This window comes from Stegostoma tigrinum, chromosome 33, assembly GCF_030684315.1.
Source record: "Stegostoma tigrinum isolate sSteTig4 chromosome 33, sSteTig4.hap1, whole genome shotgun sequence".
Taxonomy (NCBI): domain Eukaryota; kingdom Metazoa; phylum Chordata; class Chondrichthyes; order Orectolobiformes; family Stegostomatidae; genus Stegostoma; species Stegostoma tigrinum.
Window position 1 is genome coordinate 20,833,610 of NC_081386.1, and position 15,106 is coordinate 20,848,715.

At 42.5% G+C, this 15,106-nt stretch overlaps 1 protein-coding gene across 1 annotated transcript in view; it reads left to right on the plus strand.

Annotated features, from left to right (window-relative positions):
- ap4e1 (adaptor related protein complex 4 subunit epsilon 1) overlaps nucleotides 1–15,106 on the plus strand; it is a 65,069-nt gene that overhangs the window by 40,832 nt on the left and 9,131 nt on the right. Inside the window, exons 16-18 of the mRNA XM_059639198.1 lie at nucleotides 3,635–3,770; nucleotides 6,639–6,873; nucleotides 13,635–14,228. Of these exons, the coding sequence (XP_059495181.1) occupies nucleotides 3,635–3,770; nucleotides 6,639–6,873; nucleotides 13,635–14,228 (965 nt within the window). The remainder of the gene's footprint in view (nucleotides 1–3,634; nucleotides 3,771–6,638; nucleotides 6,874–13,634; nucleotides 14,229–15,106) is intronic.

Below are 15,106 nucleotides of genomic sequence, written 5' to 3' on the forward strand. Positions count from 1 at the left end.
AGCCTTGTTAATATTGTAGCACTTTTCACATTTTGTCTTTATTCACGTGAAAGGATGGTAATACTTGAAAATAAAATATTGTTTCTGTAAATCCTACTGAAGTACTCCAGTAAGAATGGAAACTTGGCTGTGCTTGTGGAAATAATCTCCAAATATTTGGACAAATAGATTGCGTCATGTCAAACAAATAGCCCCATAATTGCTGGAAAATAATGGTGAATGGACTGTGCTCAACATTGTCAGTGCTTTAATGAAATAGCAATTTGTGACCCAAAAGAAATGTGTTCCAGTTTACTTGGTTAGCCTTGTGAAAATCGATAAACAATATCTTACTGAGAGTCTGTTCAAAGTGAGTCATAAAAGGACTCACCGTCATCTCCCTCCACCAAAACATCAATGAATACCAAGCAATGAATGCTTGCAAGTCGAACAGTTTTTCTGCCGCCTCCATCTCTGTGCTTTATTTCTTTAACCACGAGTCAAACCACTCCCTTCTACAGACCCCTTCTCCCGCCTCCAATACGCCCCATCCACCTGGGCACCATGCCAGGCCTCCTACCCTCCCTCGACCTCTTTATCTCCAACTACAGTCACAACATCGATCGCCTCAATTTCTCCACCCCTCTTTCTCACTCCAACCTCATCCCCCATACGTGCAGCTCTCTGCTGCAGCCCTAACCTGACTATCAAACCTGCGCATAAGGGAGGCACAGTTGAGGTGTGACGCACTCACCTTTACATCGCTGAGGCCAGGTGCCAACTCTCTGACACCACCTCCTACTGCCCTCTTGATCATGACCCCATCCCTGACCACCAAAGCATCATCTCCTAGACCATCCATAACCTCATCACCTCGGGTGACCTCCTGCCCATGGCCTCTAACCTCATCGCTCCCCAACCCCACACTGCTTGTTTCTGCCTCCTTCCCAAAACCCACAAACTAACTGCTCTGGCTGATCCACTGTCTCTGCCTGCACCTGCCCCACTGAACTCATCTCCGCTTATCTGAACTCTGTACCCCCCCACCCCGGTTCAGGAACTCCCCACCTATGCCCAGGACACCGCCTACACCCTCCTCCTCCTCCAAACTTCCAATTCCTTGGCCCCCAACAACTCATCTTCACTATGGATGCCCAGTCCCTATACACTTGCATTCCCCATGCAGATGGCCTGAAAGCCTTCCGCTTCTTCCTCTCCCGCAGGCCCAACCAGTCCCCCTCCACCAACACTCTTATCCGCTTAACTGAACTTGTCCTTAGCCTTAACAACTTCTTCAACTCCTCCCACTTCCTACAGACTAAGGAGTTGGCCATGGGTACCCGCATGTGCCCAGGCTATGCCTGCCTGTTTGTGGGATGAGTGGTCCCTCTTCTGCAGCTACACTGGCCCCATCCCCCACCTCTACCCCTGTTACATCGGTGACTGTATCGGCACCGCCTCGTCTTCCTGTGAGGAGCTCGAACACTTCATCAACTTTCCTAACACCTTCCATCCCAACCTCAATTTCACCTGGACTATCTCTGATTCCCATCTCTCCTACCTGGACCCCTCTGTCTCCAATTCTGGTGACCACCTCGAAACTGATACCTCTTTCAAGCCCACCAACTCTCACAGCTACCTAGACTACACCTCCTCTCATCCACCTTCCTGCAAGAATGCAATCTCCTACTCCCAATTCCTCCGCCGCGTCTGCTCCCAACATGAGACGTTCCACTCCTGAACATCCCAGATGTCCTTGTATTTCAAGGGCTGCAACCTCCCCACCTTCAGTGGTCGAAAATGCCCTTGACTACATCTTCCTGCACCTCAGCCCTCTCACCCGCTCCCTTCAGTAAAAACAAAGACGAACCCCCTTGTCCTCACATATCACCCCACTAACCTCCGGATTCAACGCAACATGCTCCGTCACTTCTGCCACCTGCAATCTGACCCCACAACGAATGATATATTTTTCTCCCCACCATTATCTGCCTTCTAGAGGGACCGCTCTTTCCACGACTCCCTCATCCACTGCACAGTCCCCACTTGCCCCACCACCCCTGGCACCTTTCCCTGCAACCCAAGGAGGTGCTACACCTGCCCCTACACCTCCCCTGTCACTTCCATCCCAGGCCCCAAAAAAAACTTTCCACATCTGTACATCCACTAATGTGGTCAATTTTACCTGCTGTTCCTGACGTAGCCTACTGTACATCGGCAAGACTAAGCAGAGATTCAGAGGCTGCTTTGTGGAGCACCTGTGCTCGGTTCGCAACAAACGACAACACTTTCCAGTTGTGAACCATTTCAAGTCTCCCTCCCACTCCCTGCACGACATAGCCATCCTGGGCTGCCTCCAGTGTCACAATGATGCCAACAGAAACTGGAGGAACAGCACCTCCTATTCCGCCTTGGGAGCCTACAGCCCAATAGTCTCAATTTGGACTTCACTGGCTTCAAAATCTCCCCACCCTTGACCTCATCCCAAGATCAACCCTGCCTCCTTGACCTGTCTGTCTTCTCTCCCACCTTACTGACCAATACCCACCACTACCTACCGGCACTCACCTATCACCATCCCACCTATCTTCCCCAGCCCAACCCCCCTCCTCTCTATTTATTTCAAAGCCCCCTTCCCCTACCCCACTTTGAAGATGGGCCCCGACCTGGGTTGGAAGTGACGGGTCAGGTGTAGGGGCAGGTGTAGCACCAGGGGTGGTGGGGCTAGTGGGGAGTGTGCAGTGGATGAGAGAGTCGCAGAAAGAGCAGTCCCTCCAGAAGGCAGATAATGGTGGGGAGAAAAATATATTATTCGTTGTGGGGTCAGATTACAGGTGGCAGAGGTGACGGAGCATGATGCGTTGAATCCAGAGGTTAGTGGGGTGATACATGAGGACAAGGGGGATTCTGTCTGTGTTTATTGCGGGGAGCTTTCCTGCTCCTCTGCTCCCTGGCCTGCTGTGTTCCTCCAGCTCCACACTGTGTTATCTCAGACAGCAGCATCAGCAGTTTCAACTATCTCTCAGAAAATGGTCGGATTTGTACTATTAATGCAAAATAATCTTATGGCTGGCAAACCAAGTTGGAAGCACTGTATCACAGACATGATTTACAGTCTTGCCATTCCATTCAACTTTGGAGAAACCAAACTAGCAATTCACACGAACAGGTAGTAAGTAAGTTGTTAGTTAAGTTTTTAAAAATGTGGCACTTTTTTTTCCCTAAAACTCCTTGTTTTTCTCTCTATTTTCTTTTCAGTATCTTTCTTGCTTTGAATTCAACATGTTTCTTTCTCTGTTGACTGTTTCTTTCTCTACCTACTTTTAAATTTTATGGTTTAAGAGGAAGAACATTGGAGCTGGTGCTTGTGAGACTCAGATTCCCCATTTATGATGCAACATCTTTCATGTAGATCACTATTCAGCAAATGCATTTCACTGAGAGAGAGCACCACCAAGTGGCAAAGTGAAACTAAAAGAGATAGTGTCAGTGGATACAGTTGCTTATTCATGACTGGTTTTATGTTAATTAGTATTTAAGTATTTCCTGTAGAGTAAGTGTGGATTTTTGTTTGTTTTAAACATTTAACCATACCCAGGTTTACATGTTTAAAGACTTATTACACAAACTCAAAAAAAACTTTATTTTGCTACAGTCTTGAACTTTGAGCCATATGGACTAGCTTTTGTTACAAGCCCACAAGCCTCCAGTGTTACTGGAAGGCAGTCTCCAACAGGATTATCCATCGGTTCAGAGATTTCTTGCAACAGCACAGAAGCTGGAATAAAAGAGTAAGTTTAAGTTATTTTGGTAGCTATCAGCAGATGAAAGCATGAATGCTACTTGTTTGATATCTTGTAACAACATAAATCCATTATATAGATGTAGCTCTTTGTATTGTTCTTATTTGCAATGAAAAATAGATTTACCTCCAAATTTTTAGGATTATGATACAATCAGCATTAATTTTTGAACAAGAGAGTTCTAGACTCACTCATTTTTTTTATAGCATTCGTATAGACTTCAGTCATTCTTGAAGAGACCAACGTAAGATACTAGAATCACTTTTTGAAATACTGATTCCTATTTTCAATCCAGTCTTTACTTGATTTGAAGGTGCAAAGATTGTAACTTGCTGAAATGTAATTTTAATCACTCGCTGTTTACTTGCAAACAATGACAACATTTTCTTCTTGGAAATCAATGGAGTAGTATTTATTTTTCTCCTTTTTCCACTTCAAGATGTTTTGAAGTGCGGCACAAACAAATAAGGTGCTTTTGAAGTGTATTCGCTGTTAGAATGTAGATGAACTAGGCAACCAATTCTAACATGGCAATATTGCATTAAGCAATAACAATACAACAACTAAACGATCTATTTTAATGCTGTTCGAGAGTTACACAATTGGCATAAATACTATTTGGCTCCTCCTCAGATAGTACAATGGGGTTGTTTTCTCTGTGTGAGAAGGCTTAACGTCTTCTGACAAAAACGATCATCTCCAGTAATGCAGTATGCATTCAAGTACTAACATAGATTATGTAATACATTCTCTGAAATGGACCTGAACACTCGGCTTTCAGATTCTAGTTGCATGTGTGTTAACACTGAGCTGAAGCTGACCTGATTGTTAAAACAAAATGAAGTTACCATTTTCAGTTTGAAACTTGCCAATAAGCAGCAGTTGCAGCAGCCTTGCACAGGCTATATGTGAATTTTTGTGTGTGTATTGCATGTTTGAAAACTGATGTTTTGAGACCATTTAATACATTTTAAGCTTTCAAAAAAAGATACCGTTCCAATTTTGTAAGTCAAGAAAGATGAATATATGTGTATGTATGTGTACTCAAGTCATAGTCGTACAGCACAGAAACAGTCTAACTCGTCCACGCTGACCAAATTTCTCAAACTTTACTAGTCCCACTTGCCTGCGTTGGCTCATATCCCTCTAAACCTTTCCTTTCATGTACCTGTCCAAATGTCTCTTAAAAGTTGTAACTGTACCTTATCCATCACTTCCTCTGGCAATTCATTCCAAATATGAGCCACCCTCTGTGTGAAAAAATTGTTCCTCAGGTCTACTTTAAATCTTTGCACTCTCACCTTAAAATTATAAAATTATGCCCTCTAGTTTTGATTTCCCCTATCCTAGTGAAAAGGCCTTTTGCTATTCACCTAATCCATGCCCCTCATGATTTTATAACCCTCTATAATGATAGCTCTCAGCCTCCTATGCTGCAGTGAAAAAAGGTCCCAGCCTATCCAGCCTCTCCTTATAACTCAAACCCTTCAGTCCCGGCACTATCCTGGTAAATCTTTTCTGAGCACTCTCCAATTTAGTAATATCATTCTTATAGCAGGATGACCAGAACTGTGCACGGTACTCCAAAGTATATAATGTATATGAAGTGTATTTTTTTTTTAAAAAGTCAACATTAAGAAAACTGGTCCTTTGATCCTATTAGCATGACTTCTGTAATTTACCAGATTTACGACACAGATCATTATAACCATGTTAAGAATTATTAAATTTGAAGATGAAAAGACAGCATATATGCAATTACAAATGCATAATCAAGGTAATTAGGGCCAATTTCCATTTAAAATTGTAATTAAATAGTTCATTCAACTAAGGTTTTATTCCCTTGATTCTGGTCTATTTCTAATTGTGGGTAACTGTTGAATGAAGGACAGACAGTTGTATACGGTAAGGCATTTAGTTGTATGAGGAATTGTCACTGACTACTGTCATGCTTCTAGTTGCCTCAGAAGTGGTATAGGCAAAATCCTGGGAGCAGTTCATCTTTATTTACCCCAAAGAGGTGATGTTTCAAAAGAGCAATGAAAAATATGGGTACTTCATATTCTTCAGTTAAAGGAGTGATAAAGGAATGATGTATCTTTTATATATAGCCTCTTGCGTTCTATGGCTTCGAAAGTATTTTCTAAGTCATTGATTGGAACATTTCAAAATGCATTAGCATAAGTGAATAAAGCAGTCAGTCTAGGGGAAGTGTAATTTATTTAAACATCCCACAAGCATTAGTGCAGTTACAACACAATAACTGATCATTTGTGATCCTGGTTGAAGGATTAGGCCAAAACATCAGGCAAACTTTCATGTACTACTTTGAATTGCATCATAGGACCTTCTGTATATACTTTTACAAGCAGGTGTATCTTGACTTTTGTCTGATCCAAAGAATGCACTCAGTGCTACAGTCGAGTGTTCACTTAGAAGTGGAGTTTCTGAAGAGGATCTTGAACCTATGACCTCCTGATAGATGCAGAAGTGCTTCCATTGAACTAAAGCTGACAAATAGCTTCCAACTAGTACTATACATGTTAGTTGCTCTCCATTATGCAGTTCTGCTTTAATGTGACTGTTTATGCGTTTTTAAAAATCTTTAAACCCTCTCGTGCAGCCGCACATATGCATGAGTTAGTGTCCAACCTGTGCATAGCCCGTATGGGTATTTTCAGGTTGCCATGTGACAAACTGTTTAGAGGAAACATTGTTTAAAAATGTTGAGAATTCTATTTTAGTATAACTGTAGTAGTTGAATGTCTACAATGGTGATTTCTAACATGGTTGAATAAGACAGCTTCAGCCAGCATTTGAATAAAGTGTGTTGAATTGTGAACCTCTTTCATTTAGTTCAAATAGTCTTAAGCTCGATGGAGTAAAGAAAGTGTGGGGCAAGGAGGGCTATCTTCGGAAGAAGGAGTCCAAAGAAGAAACCTTATCAAGTCCCAGTTCTGAAAGTGAAACATCTACAGACCGCTCCTCCAAAACTGAAAGAACCGCAACATTTTCTGCAGAAGAACAAGAGAAGCAACAGTTGGCATCATCATTGTTTGTTGGGTTAGGATCCAGCAATTTAGTCAGTCTGGTAAGTGAATATTAACATGTTGCACAAGTAGAATTGTGCAGTAAGCATGAATTATAAAAGTCTCGATCTCGTCGTTTAGAAGAATTGTCATGAACCTGTCTTTGTGTTACTTTTTATGATGCATGGTATAAATGATCTGCACTTAAGACTTGTAGGAGGTGAATTCTCAATATTTGCATGACTTTTGAACAATATTGAATTGAATTAGCTTTATTGTCATGCACTCACGAGTGAAAAGTTTGCAGGTTGTCACTTACGGCACATCTTAGGTATAAAAGTACCTAGGTACAGATTCTGGAGAACGAATTCTTAGGGAGGAAGAAACAGAAAAATAAAAAGTTCAGCATTACAGACTTCCAAAAATACAAAATTTTAGTAATAAATTAGAAAAACAAAGAAATAAAAAGCTCAGAACAACAGCCCTTCCATGATAATTTAATTTATAAAAAAATTAAAGACGTACTCCACCTAGTCCATTTCACAACTCTGGGCTCGAGGACCCGACACTCTGTTGGAATTCCAGCCTGGGCCCACCGTGATGCCGAAGAAAAAGCCGTATGGAGTCATAGACCGACTGAAGCTGCTGCAAGCGGACCCAGACTGACGCTGACAAACAGTCCCCCAGGCCACGTCCAAAGCTGGGCAAAAGGTCTCTCGGGCTGGACCAGACCAGACCACCCATGTTGCTGTGAAGACGCTGCAGAAGCCTCAAGGAAACCCAGGCCATTGGAATCCTGGGCCCAGACCCATCTGGTCTTCTGCCACTGCTGAAGCAGCCTAGTTGAAGGATCCACCAGGATGCAGCTACAAGGAATGGCCAGATCTACATCGTACTTTCTGCTGCAGCAGCCTCTTGGAACCTCTTCCCTCACCCAAAGTCGCCAAAAGACAGTAAACTGAGATTGACGATGAGTCCGCACTAGGACTGCCCTAAGAATGCAGCAGCTGCCAGGATCCTGAACTTTGCCTCTGATGTTGCTGCCACGGGTGTGCTGCTGGGTCCCCTTGCCGACCTGTGACCAAGCTCTTGACCAAGAGGTAAATAAAATAAGAGAAAGAAACAAACGCGGGAAGGGAAAAAGAAAAGAAATAAGAAGAAACACAGACGGAATGGACAAGACCCAGGCTCAGAAGCCCTACTCGGCCACCATCTTACAGCTTTCGTGTTGTTTTAGTGACACACCAACATGTAGCATCTGGAGGTATTGTGGAGCAGTTTAGGGCAGGATAGTGTTATGGCTGGATATAACACCCATCACAATTGCAACCATATTGCATACTCCAGCTGTTCCATTGGGTGTTGAGGATTTGATAGGTTTTGTTTAAGGGATGAAGCCTTCACCCAGCCCACTTAGCTCCTAATTTAAGTTTCTTGACTACAGAGTGGCTCCTTTTGTGTGCCTGATCTCTCAAAATCCAGATTAGAAATAACTAATATTCTCAGCCCATCAAGAATGCGAACCTTGAAGTGTGATGATGGCTAGACTAAAATTTTGTTTGGGTTGTCTTCAAAGGAAAAATAGCAAACACCAGGCTTACATCCACTAGCTTAAAAGAGTAAGAGGCCACTTGATAGAAGTATGCAGTTATTGATACAAGATCATGAGGTTCTTGACAGGATTGATGTGGAGAGGTGTTTCATGGGAGAATCTCATACTAAGGGTCACTGTTTAAAAGCCAGGTGTCACCATTTAAATTAACAATGAGGGTTGAGATTCTTTGAACTCTCTTCCTGAAAAGGTGGTAGAAGCAGAGTCCTTGAATATTTTGAAAGCAGAGGTGGACAGATTCTTCTTAACCTGGGAGCAGAATGTTATTAGGATAAGTAGAATTGCAGATTTCAGGGTATAGTTAGATTGGCCATATTCTTATTGAATGGTATAGCTGGTTTCAGGGCCTGAATGGCCTGCCCTTCCTAAAATGTATGATTGGATGCACCTCAAAGTAGTTCTTTTCCTGTTAACACTCTAGATTTATTCCATGCTAATGACATGAGATTGTGCCTTCTATTTCGTCTCTTGAAATGTATTCGCACATTCCCATAACTGCCTGTTCCATTCTTAGCACTAGCTGTGTATTATCGTTGCAGTAGCGTGAAAGAACGGACTTCACAACAAGTGACTTTACTCCCAAAGTAGTGCATTGCTTTCTGGTTCCTGGGACGAGAATGCTACTAATTGAGTCAAGCTAATCACCATAGTAGTGAGGCTGATGAAATAGGGCAGGTGACTTGAATCTGACTACTTAAGTAAATATATTTTCTTTTGAGATGACTTGATATAACTTTTTTGGGTTGAAACTAAAACCTATATACAAAATGTACAAACCATAAGTATTGATTCTTTTATATAAATTCTCTTTGTTTCAAATGAGGTATGTGTTGCGCAGCAACCCAAGCAGTAATTCCAAATAAAGGCTATTTGTGAGGATATTGGCAGAAATTAACCTGTATAATCACTCCAGTGTCTCGCCAAAAGTCTTGCTGTCACAGTTCAAGTAATTGTTAGGACTAATTGCTTAAAATTTATAGTACCTACTCAAAGATGCTGACTGCCAAGATTTCCTTCACATTAAAACTTCAGATGTTTGAATACACTAATAGGGGAATGTATAAAAATTTAACCACAAAGCTTAATCCATTTTTGGATGACTACAAAATCTGTGTTAACTATAGTTCACTGGCCCATTTGAAATTGCTGACTGACTTCATGATCTTTCAAATCCACAATTAGTAACTATGCAACCAAATAACAAAAACAATTTTGTCAGCAGAAACTAACTATGTTTAGCACTTTGCAGTGCTTTAAAATGGAAAATAGTTGTGTCCTTAATCAAACTGTTCTAGCACAGTTACAACCCTGGCATCTGCTTGGCAATGTAGAAAATTGCCAAGGTTATGTCCTGTGCACAAAAAGCAGTGACCAATCACTGCTCCATCAGACGACATTTATCAGCAAAGTGATGGAGATTGTCGTCAACAGCACTTTCTCAATAATGCTTAGTGACACTCAATTTTGGATTGTGCCGGCCCACTCAGCTCCTGATCTCATAGTTGCCTTGGTTCAAGCATGGTCAAAGAGCTGAAATTGAGGACAAGTGAGGGTGACTGCCTCTATCACGGCAATAATTGACCAAGTATGGCCTCAAGGAAGTCTAACAAAATTGGAGTTAATGGGAATCATGGGGAAAACTGCTTGCTTGTTGAAGTCATCTTTGACACTAAAGATGATGGTTATGGTTGCTGGAGCTCTATTATCTCAGCCCAGGCTATTCCAACACAGGTCGCTCGAGGTAGTATCCTGGGCCCAGTCATCTTCAACTGCTTCATCAGTGACTTTATGTCAATCATAAGCTGAGAAGTGGCAATGTTCACTGCTGCTTGCACAGTATTCAGCACCTTTGCAACTTGTCAAATATGGAGCAATCTGTGTTCAAATGCAATAATACCTGGACAACAGCTTGGGCTGATAAGTGGCAAAAGACCATTGGCAAATGATGACCATCTGCAACAGATCAGATTCCAACCATTGCCCCTTGACATTCAGTGACATTGCCTTTGCCCTGACCAGAAACCAAACTGAACCATCTACATAAATACCGTGGTTTCAAAAGCAGTTCAGAGGCTGTGAATGCTATGACACGTAACTTGCTCCCTGACTCTTCAAAGTCTATCTATCATCAGTAAGGGGTGTGATGGACTACTCCCAATTTGCCCTTCATTGCTGAGACCAATGATTATAGGAGTTGTGATATCATGTTGAGGTTGTAAGTGGCTGACAATAGATAGAGTGTAATGGCAGACTGTGATAACAAGGTCTGGTTTGTGGGGAGGGGGGCCAGAGCATGGGAGAGTTCAGGCCCTAAAATTATTGATTTTGATTATTCAGCCCAGAGGGCTGCGGGGTCCCTAAGTGGAAAATGAGGTATTGTTCTTCCAGCAAGCTTGAGACAGCGATTATAGCCAGAGAACAGGGTGGTGTTTTAAAGTGGCAGGCACCTGGAAGCTGGGAGTCTTTTTTGCGGGCAGTCACCCAGTCTACTTAGTTTCTTTAGTGCAGAGGACACCACGAGGTGAGCAGTGAATGTAGTATTCTAGATTTGTGCAGTGCAGGTAAAGTGCTGCTTTATGTTGCTGTATGTTTGGGCCCTTGGATACTGAGGAGGGAAGAGGTAGACCTTTCCCTTCGAGTGCAGGAAGTGCTACATCTGCCCCTACACCTCCCCACCTCACCACCCCACCCCACCCCACCTCACCACCCCACCCCACCTCCATTCAAGCCACCAAACAAACCTTCCATATTAAACAGAGGTTCACTTGCACATCTGTCAACATGGTCTATTACATCTGCTGCTCCTGATGTGGCTCTCTCTACATCAGCGAGACCAAGTGGAGGCTTGCAGACTGCTTTGTAGAGCACCTGTGCTCTGCTCGTGACAAAAAGCACCACCTTCCGGTCGTGAACTGTTTCAGCTTCCCCTCCTACTCCCTTGGTGACATGTCCACCTTGGGCCTTCTCCAGTGTCACAATAACACCGCCTGGAAACTGGAGGAGCAGCACCTCATATTGCGCCTTGAGAGCCTTCAACCCAATGGCCTAAATGTGGTTTTTACTAGTTTCAAAATCTCCCCACTGCCCGGCCTCATCCCATGAGCAACCCTCCCTCTCACTCTGCCTCCTTGACCTGACACAACCTGTCCATCTTCTCTCCCACCTATCTACTCCTCCCACCTCACTGACCAATCCTCACCACTCCCTACCTGTACGCATCTATGACCATCCCACCTAGCTTCCCCAGCCCCATCCCTCCTTTCTATATATTTCTGAGCTCCCTCCCACCACAACCCCCTTTCTGAAGAAGGGTCCCAACCTGAAACGTCAGCCTTCCTGCTGCCTGGCCTGCTGTGGTCCTCTAGCACTGCACTGCACTGTATTATCTCTGATTCCAGCACCTGCAGTTCTTATTGTCTCTGGGCAGGTGTTATGCCTTTGGCAGGTGCAGGGGAAGGTGCCATGGGGATGTGGGGAGGGAATGTTTGGAGTGAAGGAAGAGTAGACCAGCATGTCCCTGCGGAACACACACGGGAGGGGAGGGGAGGGGAGGGGAATATGTCTGGTGGTGGCATCTCGCTGGAGGAGGCAGAAATGTCGGCTGATGATCTTCTGGATTGTGATGCTGATGGGATCGTTGGTAAGGACGGGGGAATCCTATTGCTGTTGCAGGAGGGGAGAGACAAGGGGTCAGGTTGGAGGTGCATGAGATGGGTCAGACCTGGTTGAGGGCCCTGTCGACAATGCACTTGTAAATATGTTAATAATCCTTCAAAATTCTGGGACTCCTGCCTGAGAGGACTGTGGCTAACCTACACCATGTGACTGTAGTGCTTCCCACCACTAGGGGTCAGAACCCTAATTGGTGTCGTAAGCTGTAATTTTGTGCTCATGGTTTCTGAGCCACCAGTTATTTCTGTGAAACTCTGACCAACAGTTGCGCTCCCTCTCTGGCAAGGCACTTAGTGTCTCAGCTTTCCCCAGCTGAAATCCATGCTCTCAGTTCTCATGACAGGTTGCAACAATTTTCAACGTGCAAAATTGAGTCACAGAAAGAACAAAATAGTGAGCAGTGGCACATACTTGTGCATTCCGTTCAGTTCTGTTGAGTGCTGTGCTGGAAGGCAGGTCTTTGTCTGAGTATCTAATTGATGCTTCAGCCTGAGCTGTTTCTCTTGGCTGTTTTTTCTTTTTCATTGACTTCCACCTGCATGGACTCGGCCATGGTAGGTAGGTCCCCAAGCTATCTTAACTGGAACCGGAATTGCACCTGCACCGTTGGCATTATTCTGAACTGCATGCTAGCTTACCCCCAATATTTATATACGCACATGTGTAATTAACAATTGTATATATTTTCTAATCAGCTTGTTCAGACATGGTATACACTTCTGGAACAGGTGGGACTTGAACATGAGGCTCCTACCTCAGAGGTAGGGACAGTGCCACTGTCCTACAAGTGCCCTTCATTAGCAATTAAAAGATGAATTTGGAAGTTCAAGGGTGATAGGCTCAGCATTTGGAGAGTTGATTCCCAAAGGAAAATATCTACGTAGTTCGTTGGAGCTCCCGAACATTTAATGTAGCTTTCGGTATTATGAGGCTAGATGAGATCCGTAAACAGGTTTATATTTTATTTTGGCATCAGTTTCATTTGAAAATCAGTGCAAAACTTAAGCAAGAAGCATTTAAATATTGCAGATAACACACTGATTCAATGAGGTGATTCACTGCGAATGCTTCTGTTAATTCAAGTATATCTCCAAACTGATTTGTATCAACTCTATTCACTTAAGGTAACTAATTTTTGTTGCACATTCATGTTACAAGTTCCTTTTTCACTAACTGTCCATTTTAATAGCTTTATAGGTACATGTTCTATTTTCACCTGTAAAAAGGTCATATGTACCAAAAAGCCACAAAATAATAAAACCTGAAGAGCAGTTTAAGCATTATCCCTGTAATGTCTAAGAAATTTTACAAAACAAGACCTCCTAATTGTCTAGTTTGAAATCCTGATGAGCAGTGAAATTTGTTCTTTGCTATATTTGACTTAAAGAAAATGATCATTATTAACTTAGAGCTAAGGTTCACTTTAAAGAAGTGTGGAAAGTGTGCGTGAATTCACCCAAATAAAAATGTTTACTAATGCTCCTTAGCAATATCAAGACCTTAAAAGTTATAATTTCTGCATTTCTACAACCTTTTCAGATGGGAAAACCTCAGAGCAGTACCCAGAAATTTCGGAGAAAGTTGAAGATTGTTGAGGGGCAGAATAGCCATGAAAAAGCTATAAACGCACCGAAGACGAATGTTCCACACCCCTCTCAAATTCTAAACCTCATGGATAATGTCCTTGAAAGGTGTAATCCCTTCCAAGAAAATAAAGAAATGCCATTAAGGAAAATATTATCTGACTCGGCAGAGGTCCGCACAGAGGAGCCTGCCCAAGGATATGACAAATCATGGACTCCAAGTAACAACTTGAAGACAATCAAAGTATCAAAGGAATCCGTTTCAGGTCTATTTGGAGATGGAAATTTTGACATCATACAGCCTGCAAGTTGTAGCTCTGCCTTTGAGTCTCAGGAACAAATCTCCAGTCTAACTCCAAGTTTGCCAGATGAGTTTGCTGAGCATTCTCATTCAAAGCTCGAGCTTGTTTGTGCCAATGAAAATATTGCTTTGTTTTCCTGTAAAATTTGGAAAAAGGACTGTCTGCTCATAGTCCTGTTTATTACTAACCTCAGCAGTGTGGAAGTTCGTAATGCAACAGTCAACTTTGCATTAACTGACGAATTACAGGTAAATACAGTCTGGCAGTGATATAGTATTGAACAATTTAAATAAATTAACTTACTAAAATTAAGTAAAATTTTGTACTTAGTCTCATTAAAAGATTATTGGAATGAAATTTTGTCTAAAGTTTTTAAACATCATCAGGGTTTGTAGTGCAAGTTACTTTAAACAAAACCCTCATACTAGTTATATAAAATTCTGAAATTTACAAACCTGAGTTGCATCAAAATACGTTTTAGCATTAGAATTCAAGTTTCTCTCCTTTATCTCTCTTAACTCCCCTGTTATGCTCTTTCTACATGCACACATTATGCCTCAGCCTGGAAATCAGACAGTCAGCCATTTGATGTACTCCGCATAGCTTAATGCTAGAAATCCCTCGACTTTTGATTTGGGCAAATAGTTATTCTTAGGCTTGTGAATAGATGAACAATAATAAAAAGGACAGAAATCTTCAAAGAGACAGAGATAGGTTAGGCAAGTGAGCAAAGATCTAGCAAATGGAGTCTAATGTGGAAAAATGCGCGATTTTCCATTTTGGCAGGAAGAATGAAATTGGAGCATATTATCTAAATGATGAGAGATTGTGGAGTTCTAAGTTGCAGAGGGATCTGGGTGTTCTAGTGCATAAATCCTAGAAGGTACAACAGGTAGTTAGGAAAGCCAATGAGCATTATTGCGAGGGGAATTGAATACACAAGTAGAGTTGTTATACTTAATTTATTCACATCACTGGTGAGACCACATCTGGAGTACTGTGCATAATATTAGCCTCCTTATTTTCAAAAAAGATGTAAATACATTAGCAGCAGTTCAGAGGATGTTTACCTGCACTAAGAGGGTCTTCTTGTGAGAAGATTTGTCAGGCTAGGCTAGTGTCTACT